At 40.3% G+C, this 12,594-nt stretch overlaps 1 protein-coding gene across 1 annotated transcript in view; it reads left to right on the forward strand.

Annotated features, from left to right (window-relative positions):
- UBASH3B (ubiquitin associated and SH3 domain containing B) overlaps positions 1-7,498 on the forward strand; it is a gene marked incomplete at its 5' end in the record, with an annotated part of 72,106 nt that extends 64,608 nt beyond the window's left edge. The window contains 6 exons of the mRNA XM_083878122.1: positions 382-504; positions 2,899-2,991; positions 3,830-3,974; positions 5,814-5,920; positions 6,791-6,900; positions 7,349-7,498. Of these exons, the coding sequence (XP_083734248.1) occupies positions 382-504; positions 2,899-2,991; positions 3,830-3,974; positions 5,814-5,920; positions 6,791-6,900; positions 7,349-7,486 (716 nt within the window). The 3' untranslated portion in view covers positions 7,487-7,498. The remainder of the gene's footprint in view (positions 1-381; positions 505-2,898; positions 2,992-3,829; positions 3,975-5,813; positions 5,921-6,790; positions 6,901-7,348) is intronic.
- Positions 7,499-12,594: the final 5,096 nt, after the last annotated feature.

The following is a 12,594-nucleotide window of genomic DNA, read 5'->3' on the forward strand; positions in this document are numbered from 1 at the left end:
AGTCTTTCTTCTATTCAGAAACACCAATACCTTGTACTGACAGGATGATTTCACAAGTTTTTTCTTTCTAAACTGTGGCTGAAGAGCTCTGACTTTCCTGTTAAAGCATAAAAGTTTGTTGTGGGATAGAAATGACTTTCCCATGGGGAAATCAATCCTAAAAATATTTTTTTAGAACCTTAGCAACATTGTGTGGTGATTTTGAGCTGCTGAGAAGTGTTTTATTTAATTTTGTGAGATTCTTGATGGATTTATAGAGGGGAAAAAAAAATTTAGGCGGGACTTGCAAAGCACAGGGAGTGGGAGAGGGGAAAATAAATCAGAGGGGAAAATCCTGCCCCTGTCTGGGGGAATAATCCCACTTGGCACCTCTCCCTGCAGGCAGGTACATGCGCAGTAACCTGAATATGCCTCATAACTTACCTCAGAGGAGTGGTGGGTTCAGGGATTACGAGAAGGACGCTCCCATCACCGTGCTGGGCTGCACCCAGGCCAGGCTCGTGGGTAAGTGCTGCTCACCAGGCAGAGCTTCCAGCTGGAAAAAGGGGGATTTGGGGAAAGAATTGTTCCCTGTGAGGGTGGGGAGGCCCTGGCACAGGTGGTGCATCCATGGAAGTGTCCACGGCCAGGGTTTGGAGCAGCCTGGGGTGGTGGAAGGTGTCCCTGTCCGTGGGGTTTTTGGTTTTTTTCCAACCCAAACCATTCCATGATTTCATGAAAATCTTGCCCAGGAGCTTCACCCTCTTCCTCCCACACCCCCCATCAGAGAAAGGAAAAGTGCAAGCCAGGAAAAAATAGATTGGATGCCCTGAGCTAACGGGATTTAAATCTTTCAGGGAACTTTGCAAAGTCCCTTCACCTTCCCCAGTAATTTTTCCCTTTTCCAAAGGAAACCTCACCTCCTCCAGCTGCTGCAGAGCAGAGATGTGGGACGTGGGGTGAGCTCAGAGCCAGCAGAGGATGGGTGCCTTGGGAAGGCTTTGTTTTTATCCACATTGGGGAGAAATGTGGCTGTCACCTCATGCAAAATAGGCTTTTTTCATCCAGTTTGCCACAGCAGCATCCTTTTATCAGTCTGCTTGGCTTTGTATTGTCACAAACACAGCCCAAATCATTCCCACCCTCCCCATCCTCATCCCTGGCGACTTCTGAGCCTGTTGGTTTGTGTACAGACAGAAAATCCTTTGCCATGACATCCTGAGAGCTGTGATGAGGGCAGCCCAGCCCCTTAAAGACACGAGCTCCAGCACTCAAATCCTTCCGAGCACTCCTTGCTGGTCACATCCAAAACTAGGGCAGCTAAAATTATCCTGGCCTTTCTGAGCACAAATAAATCACTTCAGCAGCAGGAGGAGGAGGATGCTCAGATGCTCGGCCACATGGCAGCAGGGTGTGCAATCTGCACAGGACAGAAGGGAGGTCACACTGTGCTGGTGGCACTCAGGGGGACAAGGACACACTTTGGGTGGCATTAGAGAGGTCCAAGGACACTTTGCTGATGGCTTTGAAGAGGTCCAAGGACACTTTGCTGGTGGCTTTCAAGAGGTGCAAGGACACATTTTGCTGTGGCTTTCAGGGCTGCAAGGTCACACTTTGCTAATGGCAGTAAAGAGGTCCAAGGACACACAATTTGTGGCATTTAAGGGTCCAAGGACACTTTGCTGGTGGCATTAAAAGGGTTTGAGGACACATTTTGCTGGTGGCAATACAGGGGTCTGAGGACACACTTTGTGGGGAATTAAAGGGGTTTGAGGACACACTTTCCTGATGCCAATGAATGGGTCCAAAGACACTTTGCTGGTAACATTTGAGGGGTCTGAGGACACTTATTTGCTGGTGGCATTAAAGGGGTCCCAGGACTCACTTTGCTGTGGCATTCAAGGGATTAGAGGACACGGTTTGCTGGTGGCATTAAAGAGATCTGAGGACACACTTTGGGGGCATTAAAGGGATCCAAGAACACCTTTTACTGGTGGCACTGAAGGGGTACAAGGATCCACTTTTTGTGGCATTAAAGGGGGTTGAGGACACACTTTACTGGTGGCATTAAAGAAGTCCAAGGACACACCTTTCTGGTGGCATTAGAGAAGTCTGAGGACACACTTTGCTGATGGAATTTAAGGATCTGAGGACACACTTTGTGTGTCATTAAAAGGGTCTGAGGACACACTTTCCTGGTGGCACTAAAAGCTTCCAAGGACACATTTGGTGTGGCATTAAAAACTTCCAAGGACACATTTTGCTGGTGCCATTGAAGCCTGAGGACACATTTCTCTGTGTCACCCAAGGGTCCAGGGACACTGGTCCAGCTGTGGTGTGACCTTCACATAATTCCTGTGCTGAGCAAAGCCCGTGAGCAGCTCCTGTGACACAGGGCTGGTGGATGTCCCTCTCCTCAATGACCCCACTGGGTCAGCCTGGAAATGGTGACAGCCACTGTCAGGGTGAATGTCCCCTCCTTTGTCCTGCTCTTCCAACAGAAGGAAAATGTGGCTGCTGCTCCCTGCCAGCCTGAGCAGATCCCTGCTCTCCCTGGGTCCCCTCAGGCACTGCAGGAATATTAAACCCCTGCTGCAGGAATATTAACAAACCCTGCTGCAGGAATATTTATTACCAGCCCTGGCAGTGGAGTTGATTCTTATCTCGTTTGCTGTGATCTCCCACCTGTGTAATGAAATGCTGATTTATGCCAGCAGACAATCCAGCCAATTCAATTAAGCTGCAGTTTGAGCTGTGTTGAATCATTTCATTTACAGCTTACAAATGAAATGAAATTAAATCCGAGACCTTTACAATTTTTCTGGCTGTTTTTTTTTTTGGGCCAGGCCCACGAGCAGCAGCTCCTTGGAATGCCATTTTTACCTGGATTTATTCCCAAAGGTCAAAACTTTCTTGCAGGTGAAGCCTTGCTAGAAACAAACACCATTGTAGACTACATCTACAGCTCCCCATCCCTGCGCTGTGTGCAGACAGCTCACAACATCCTCAAAGGTGAGAAACTCAGGCTGAATTCTCCTCATCTTCTGCATAAAACACTGAGAAGCAGATAAAAAAGCATGGACCTAAGTCCATGGTGAATGGGAATTATTATTAATTTTATTATTGAATTAATTATGATCATATTATTATTATCTTATAATTTATTTTATTATTGTATATAATATATATTAGTATTTATATACATTATATAATTATATATTTATGGTAGTCTATATTATATATGGTATATTATATATGATATATGGTATAGGATATATTATATATTTTGTACATGATATATATCGTATGTGATATATATAATATTATATATTATATATTATATATTATATATTATATATTATATATTATATATTATATATTGTAGTATGGTACCATATATGATATATTATATATTATATTATGTATATAATTATACTATACATTACTATAATTATACTATACATATACTATACTGTATATACTATAATTATATATACATTACTATAATTATACTGTATATACTATAATAAACTATATATAATATAATATATAACATTATAATAATTATATTGTTATTACTAATATTAAATTAATTAATATTATATATTAAGTGAATGTTAATTATAATTTCTACAGGAATATCTTTTCTATCAGCACAATCCACAAGGAACCCTTTTCTAATTGCAGCAGCTGCCAGCCAGAGCTTGACATTCCCAGTCAGGCATCACATAAACACATTAAACACTCCAAGTTCCCATAGCAAATACAGAACTCACCAATCACCCTGAAGCATTAAAGCCGCTCTGTCCCCTCCCAGCTGCCCCATGGCCTCTGTCGCTCTGTGTTTCAGGGATGCAGCAGGAGAACAACCTGAAGATCCGTGTGGAGCCGGGGCTGTTTGAATGGACCAAGTGGGTGTCGGGGAGCTCCCTGCCCGCCTGGATCCCGCCCGTGGACTTGGCCGCGGCCACTCTGAGCGTTGATACAACCTACAGGTACCACGGCATGGGTCACAGCCTCGGGGGGGTCACTGGGGGGTTGAGCACCGAGCACAGCTGAGGTTTGGAGTTTAGGACTGATTGGAAGAGCTGCTGAGGTTGCCAAAATAAATTCAGGGCAGGCTTGAGGCTGCCGTGCTGACCTGAAAATTATATATAAAATATATTTTATTATATATAAAATAATATTTATATATATATATATATACATATACATATATATAAAATTATATAATATTATACACATAATAATATATATTATTTATAATATATAATGTATATTTTATATATAATTATATATAAAATATATAAAAGTATAAAACAAATTATATAAATAATATTACAATATATAATATATAAACATATTAAAATGATATATAAAGTATATTTTATTATATATATAAATACATATAAAGTAATATATATAAGATCTATTTTTATATATAAAATGTATAAGAATATAAAACAAAAATAAAAATTATGTAAAATATATAAGATATATATAATATATTATATGTAATTATATATAAAAATATAAAAATATAAAAACAAATAATATAAATGATATTACTATATAATATATATTATATATTATATATAGATATATTAAAGTTATATATAAAATATTTATTTTCTTTATGAACTATTTATTTATAAAATATACAAATAAAATAAATGAAAATATAAAAATATATATAAATAATAAAATTTGGCTTTTTATAAACCAAGTTTCCCACATCACTGGCAATTCCTCCTGATTGTGGAAGGTTTTTTTCCAGCGCTCCTTGTCCTGGGATCTCCCCAAAGGAGTTTTAACACTTTTCTTAAAACTTAGGAGTAACACACACAGGGGTGCCCCCTACAAGGGCTTGGTGACAAATATTTTGTGTCAGGCCTTCTGAGCTTTATGAAATCCCGGTGTTTCCCAGCTGTGTTTAAAAACCTTCAGGTGGAATAAGCAATTGAAACACTAAAAGTTAAATAAAAGAAGGTAAAGGAAAAAAAGAAAAAAAACCCTGATTTTTTTTCATAGCTAATTATACCATAAACCACTTCCATCAGGAGCTGTTTGTGCTGTGTCACTGCAGCCAAAATTCCAGCACTTCCAAGAAGTAATATTGTATTAATTTATATGTATATAAAGTAAAATAATATTTTATTTAGATATTCCAGGATATATATCTAAATAAAATTCCTCACCCTGTATTTCTCCCTGGAAGGGCATCCTGTGGCTGACAACAGCACAGTGAGTCAGGAGAGTCCAAAAATCCCTGTATTGTGGGAAAACCATGGGGAATGTGCTGAGTGTGGGGGAATTCTGTTCTCTGTGCTCAGCTCAGGTGGGACAGAGCTCTGTCCCCTCTCCCAAGGAGAAATCCTGTGGAGGGAAAATGGTATTTTTTCCTAATGTGGATCTACTTTCCTGCCTCTGCCATTAAAATAAGACATGGAGGGGTGGTGAATAATGTTTTTTCTTTGATATATGGTCACAAGATATACTGCAGTGGTGAAAAACCCCACAACAACACATCCTTCTAATGTAAAACATGCATGGCATGAAATATGGGCTGCCTCCCCTGACTGGTCCTGTTCTCATTTTCCCAAATTTCTCCATGCAGGAATGGAGAATAAATCATTCCTGAAGTTTAAAGATCACTAGTGTAGCTCCCAGTTCTGTGGATTGAATTTCAGAACAAATACTTCCAGATGAATCACAATTTGCACTTAGAACATTTTGACTTTTATCATTTAATGGATGTGTTTTTCTCCTCACACACCTTGCACTTAGAATTCTTTATCTTTTACCATTCACTGGGTGTGTTTTTCTCCTCACAGACCTCATATTCCTGTCAGCAAGTTGGTGGTTTCTGAGTCTTATGATACCTACATAAGCAGGAGCTACCAAGTAACAAAGGAAATCATCAGTGAATGTAAAGGCAAAGGTGGGTGCTGCAGAGGGGCTGGGATGTGAATTCCAATATTCCTGACCCACCCTCCCCTCCCAGGGGATGAATTCCCACCCCTGGATCCCTCAGACTCTCTCCCAGATGAAAAGCCCTGCAGCAGAGCTGTAATTTCAGATATACTCACAATGAGAGGTCCATGAAGTTAAACAGCAGAATTATTTTAGATATCCCGACCCACCAGCAGCTGTTTGTTTCCCAAGGGAATAAATGAGTTATTTGCCCTCTGCTGTGTGTTCCCAGCATTAAATGGAGCATTTTCCCTCCAAATTACATTCCCATAAACACCTTAAAACATTTCTCCAAACACAATATTGAATTATTATTTTTTTTTAATCCCTACCTGTTATTATTCAGCCGCAACACTCTGAGAATTCTTAAATTCTGCTGTTTTCACTGATTTCATCTCTCTGCATCCTGAGCTCTGATTTGAGTGGTTTGCACACAAAATTCAAAGGCACAGTGGGGTAAAGGATGTTGGAAATGGAAATGTAAAGCTGCCACTGTGGAAAGCCAGCGAGTGAAATTAAAGTGTTTGTTGTAATAGGAATTAATTTATTTTTTTGCGTAGGCAAAAAAAGCATCTGCTTCCCCACACAGCTGAAATCTCGCTGGAATTCTTATTTTCTCCAGAAAGCACTTTTGAAACCAAGTAGGAGTGAGTTAACCATCGCCCTGAAAATTGAGAAATGCTCTAAACCTGTTAACAAATCACATTTCCCCCTGAATTCACAGTTTTAGGTGTTGTTATATGACAAAATATTTTAAATGGCTGCTTGATCTTGGTGTCCAAGCCCTTAAATCTGCCTTTCCCTCCCTCCTCAGCCTGTGTTGGTCCTTTTCTTTCAGGAAATAACATCCTGATCGTGGCTCATGCCTCCTCCCTGGAGGCCTGTACCTGCCAGCTCCAAGGGCTGTCCCCCCAGAACTCCAAGGATTTTGTACAGATGGTGCGGAAGGTAAAGGGCAGTGAGGAGCACAGTCCTGGCTCTGCACTGGAAAAAGGGTTTGCACTCTGCAGGAGCAAAGCTTTGCTCTGGGTTTTATTTATTGCAGGAGGCTGGAGGAGAAGGGTTTGAGAGGCTGGGGCAGAGTGTGGGGTGAGGTGTCCACCTGAGATGGGTTTGGAGGGACTGTTTGGTGTTTTTTAGGCGTCAAATGTCCACCTAAAACGGACATCTGGCAAATGGCAAACCTAAAATGGGTTTGCAGGGACTCTTTTGTGCTTTGTGGGGTCACAGTCTGTCAACCACCATCTGAAAATGGGCTTTGGGAGAGGGAAAAAGAGAAAAAAAAAAAGGGTGAAATCCTGGAGCAGCACAGCAGGGCTTTATTTTTTAGGACTGCCCAGCTCTGTCCTTGTTTTTTGTTTTTTATTTGCCTTAATTCCCATCTCTCTCCTGACAGATTCCCTACCTGGGCTTTTGCTCCTGTGAAGAGCTGGGGGACACTGGAGTGTGGCAGCTGACAGACCCTCCCATCCTGCCCCTCACTCATGGACCAACTGGAGGTTTTAACTGGAGAGAAACCCTCCTGCAGGAATAGGAAAATAACCCCAGCAAGGACACAGCCTTTCCCAGCCTTGGAGAATGTCTCTTCTTCCTTGTGTTTTATTGACAGAGAGGAAAAAAAAACAAAACCACAAAAACCCCTCATCATCTGTGCAGTGGGTCACTCAAAGCATATCTCACACAGATACAACAACAACAACAAAAATCTCATTTACAAACAAAAAAGAGGCTGATTGAAGTGGGAAAAAAAATTAAAATATAACTTGAGGCTCTTGCACAGTTTGGGGTCGGTTTCCTCACCTCGGAGGGAGCTCTGGTGACACTTTCACTGTCCCTGCACCGTGTGAAACAACGAGCTCTGTGTCAGGCAGGATGCTGGGCTTGGGTTTTTTTCTCGCTGCTATTTTTGCAAAACATCTTCAAGTTTATTCAGCACCTCGTGCTTGCTGCTCTCCCAGCCCCCAAAGCCTCAGCACCTCCCATAAAAATCAAAATTGTGTCCCCTAAAGGCTGGAAATGAGTCCTCTGCACCACTTTTGGAGGAGTTGAAAAGGAGGGTCAAGTTATTCCTTCTCCTCTGGCTGAGCAGGCAAGGATGGGAGTGCTCAGAATGTCTCAGATGTTTGGTTGGTGCTGAGGGAAATCCCAAATCAGAGGAAAAATTCTGAATTTCTCATCAGTCACAGGTGAAGTTGGAGCATCAAAAGTCAGCGCAGCAAGAGCCGGGAGGGATTTATTGGGAGTGGAGATAAAAGAAGCCTTTTCCAACCAAACCTGAGCCATGTGGGAAGTTCAGATTTGGGGTTTTATTCCTTTATTTTTGGTTACTGAAATCCACCTGTGTGCCCAGACACAGCCTAAAGGGTTTGTGCCAGTTGAGTTCCCTTCAGGAGGTTTGGAAAAGGAGTTTTTTCCCTTTTCATGTTGGGATTTTTGTGCTGGCCATTCACCCTCCAGTGGCTTTGGGTCCCTTTGGCAGCCCTGGTGAGGCTGATGGGATGAAAAATCTGCTGGAATTCAGCTGGAATTCTGAGTGCTTTGTTTCCTTTTCCCTTAATTCCCATCTGCCATAAAGGCAAAGGAGCTAAAAAAAAAAAAAAATCAAGGCTTTGATTTAGGAACAACATTTGATGCTGTTTATCCAGGGAGGGAAGAGCTGGGATTTGGGGGAAAGTGGAAGAGGAGAGTTTCCATCTCTGACCAAGATATTTGGGCTCACAAGGGGGATCCTCGTGGTGCCAGAGCCTGCAGGATGGATCCCAAAATACACCTCAGTGGGTATTTGTAACATGAAGTGACATCAGAGCAGGGTTTTTTTAGGATCAGAATTAACTAAAATTATCAACCTTGGGTCCAAAAGTTGCTGCAGACATTTCGGCAGTGCTGGGTTGCTGTCAGCAGGTGATTAAACTTGTTAAAAATGAGTTTAAATGGGATAAAAGAGATTTAGGCACACTCCTTTCCTGGTTTGGGCCACAAGTCTGAGTATTCCCAGGAACAGAATCATCCCAGAGAATGGTTTGGGTCGGAAAAACTCAAAAATCTCATCGAATTCCATGAGCAGGGACACACCAGGGTGGCCTTGGACACCTCCAGGGATGGGGCAGCCACAGCTGCTCTGGGCAGCAAATGAAAAAACACCAAATAATGAAGCAAAAAACAGCAGCTGAGGTGTTGTAGGAGAGAGTTTGTGCCATCCCTGCCCAGGATGAAACCTCGTGTGGAGCAGTGGGAGGCACAGGAGTCAGCACTGGCCAAACTGGTGTTTATTTATTGTAGGAAAATCAAGTTTTGGGTGTTGTTTTGGTGGGTTTTCCCCTCGGGCAGGGCTGGTGTCGCCTCCCGCCAGCTGCCACAACCACCAAGGAGTGACAAACTGCAAAATTCCCTATTCCTGAAAGAGGTGAAATGATTGGGATGGAGCCAACCCAAAGGGGCTGAGCTCAGTTTGGAGCTCGACAGGGAGAGCTCAGCACATCCTGGGGGAACAGAGCCCGTCCTGGGGGAAAGATCTCAAAAATCCCACAATCCACAGGATTATCCCATTATTTTTACCTTTAGGACTGTGTAACACTGAACCCAGCACATCCTGTCCATACTCACAGGCAGAGAGAGCCCATCCTGGGGGAAAGATCCCAAAAATCCCACAATCTATAGGAATATTCCATTATTTTTGCCTTTAGGACTGTGTAACTCTGAGCCCAGCACATCATGTCTATATCCACAGGGACCAGAGAGCTCATCCTGGGGGAAATATCCCAGGAATTCCCACAATCCACAGGATTATCCCATTATTTTTACCTTTAGGACTGTGTAACTGAGGCCAGCACATCCTGTCCATACTCAAAGGCTCATCCTGGGGGAAATATCCCAGAAATTCCCAAAATCCATAGGAATATCCCATTATTTCTGCCCTTAGGACTGTGTAATACACCTGGGAAATATCCCAAAATTCCAACAATCTATAGGAATATCCCATTATTTTTGCCTTTAGGACTGTGTAACACACTCATAAGTGCTTTATTGGAGCAGGGATGGGACTGAAAAGCCGGGGAGGAAATTTAGGACGGGAAGAAAAACCCAAAACTGCTCCTGCGTGGTTTTATTGCCATTAATTTAATTGTCATTTCAACTCTTTTATTGCCAGTAATTTAATTGTCATTTCCACTCTTTTTGGGCTGTGTACAAACATCCTCAAAATCATTCCTGGCTCGTTTTCCTCCATGCAAAAAGTTAAAAATTAAATATTTGACAATCACAGCAAGAAAAAGAAAAAAAAAATTGGTTTTTGAAGAGTGTGAATTCTCCAGATTTTTTTGTTTCATGCCAGCCAGGTGTAACCTGGGGCAAGAAATATCATTATATCCTAATATTTATTGCCTGTAGAAAGAGTGGAAGGGCTGCTCAGATTTGAGTGACTTTAAAAGGAGTTTTTTTAGAGGCAGGAAACGGGGAGGGAGCAAAAGCTGAATGCACAATTTGAGTGGTTTTAGCTGCTCTTTGATATAGAAATAGAGAAAAAAAAAAGTGGTTGAGGAGGTAGATGTTAAAATACTCTTCTTTAAGATATATATATATATATTTTTGGATGTTTGGGAAATATTTTGACAATTGTAGTTCTTGTCTGGAATGAGGTGTGAAGAATCACAGGGAGAAAAATCTTATTTTTCTTCAGCATTTTGAGTTTTCTTGGGGGATTTCGTGATAAGCAGAAAAGGCTTTTTGGGGAGAAAAAAAAAAAAAAAAAACAAAAGAGAAAAAAGTGTTGTCCCTTTTAAATTTATGATTGAGAAATTAAGAAGAAAAAAAAATTGCTGCTTCACTTTCACCCCATTGCTGCTCATGAATGTGGATTTAATGTCGCTCCAGAAATATTAAACTGGGGAAGAAAAACTTAAAACCCCAAACTTGATCTCACCGAAATCTTTTCCTTCACTGTGAGCTGCATCAGACCCCAGGTTTTATTCCAACAACATTTCCCAGGTTTTTCCTTCTCTCCACAATTAAGGAAAAAAAAAAAAAAAAAAAAAGAAAAGAAAAAGCTGCAAACTTGTCAAGAATAAATTGTTAATTTTTATAATTTGGATTGTGTCTGGTTTAGAAAAAAAACAAGAATTAAATCGACATTACACCCAAATCAACAGAGCTTTGCTGGTTTATGCAAAATGAGGATCCAGACCGTGAAAACTTCAGTCAAAAGTTGATTATTTCCCTTTTCACCCCGGGTGAGCAGTTTCAGACAGAAGTTGGCTGAGTCTCCTCCTGTTATGAATTTTTTAATGAAAGGGGTGATTTTTATCCCCAAATTTTGGCTTTGGTTTGTGGTTCGGGGTCGTTTCTCTCCAAGGAGGCGGAGGGGAAATGGTTTGGGGTCCCAAAGGGGAGCAGGGCTGGGGATGGTGATAAAAGGGTAAAATAATTGTAATTAATTGTGGCTGTGATTGGCTCAAAGGCCCCAAATCACTTCCCCAAACTCCTTCCCCAGGGAATCCTCATGACCCACAGCAGAAAATACTCAGCCACTTCCTTTATTATTTCCCATTAAAAATTATTTTCTCTCCACGACATCTCTTCACACTTGATGTCACCAACTTTCTTTTTTTCTTTTTTGATTAATTTTCAACCTCTTGTATCATTCTGTTTATTATGTTGATTTTTTTTTAATTTAGTGTGAGCAGATTGTATTTATTTGAGAAAAAAAAAAAAAAAAGAAGAAATGTTTGCTGTTAAAAAAAACACAACCCAATAATTGTATTGCCAAAAAAAAAAAGCTGTAAATTACCTGTGACATCTGTATTTTTTTATTTTGGGGGTGGGACAGGCAGGGGTGGGGGGTTTTTAATCTCAATTTCGAGCTCCAGCAACTGTTAAAACAACCGGTGTGTTTTAATTTGCTTCTCACATTAAAAGGAATCCTCAGAAGTCGGACAAAAAAAATTATCTCGTGGGTGATTTAATAAAAAAGCTGAGCACCTTTCCTATTTCCTCTGGGAAATATTCACATTTCCTCTGGAAAATATTCACATTTCCTCTGGAAAATATTCACATTTCCTCTGGAAAATAATCACATTCCCTCTGGAAAATATTCACATTTCCTCTGGAAAATATTCACATTTCCTCTGGAGTGTTCTGCTGGAATTCTGAGCTGTGTTTTTTCTTTTTTTTTTCTGGGGCTGAAATTCATTTTCCTGACAGCAGATGGCACAAAATTCTCTCCACTCCCTTTTTCCCTGCTCAGGGATGGGATTTTCCTCCTCTCGATTTATTTTTTTTTCCCCCGAGTTATTTCACTCTCAGGTTTGGGTGTGTGGAACTGAAGGAGCAACTTTCAAACCAAATTTATTTTTCCTTAATCTGGATTTTTTGATTTATTATATATATTATATATATTATATATATTATATATACATATACACATACATATATATTATATCTGTATATTATATAGTATGTATTATATAATATGTATTAATATATTATGTATTATATATGTATATATTCTTATATCTTATATATTATTCTATATAATATACATAGAACATAATATATATAATGTATTATATATAATAATATATATTATAATATATATTATATATACATATACACATACATATATATTATATATGTATATTATGTAGTAGG

This window comes from Zosterops lateralis (assembly GCF_965231275.1).
Source record: "Zosterops lateralis genome assembly, chromosome: 25".
NCBI lineage: Eukaryota > Metazoa > Chordata > Aves > Passeriformes > Zosteropidae > Zosterops > Zosterops lateralis.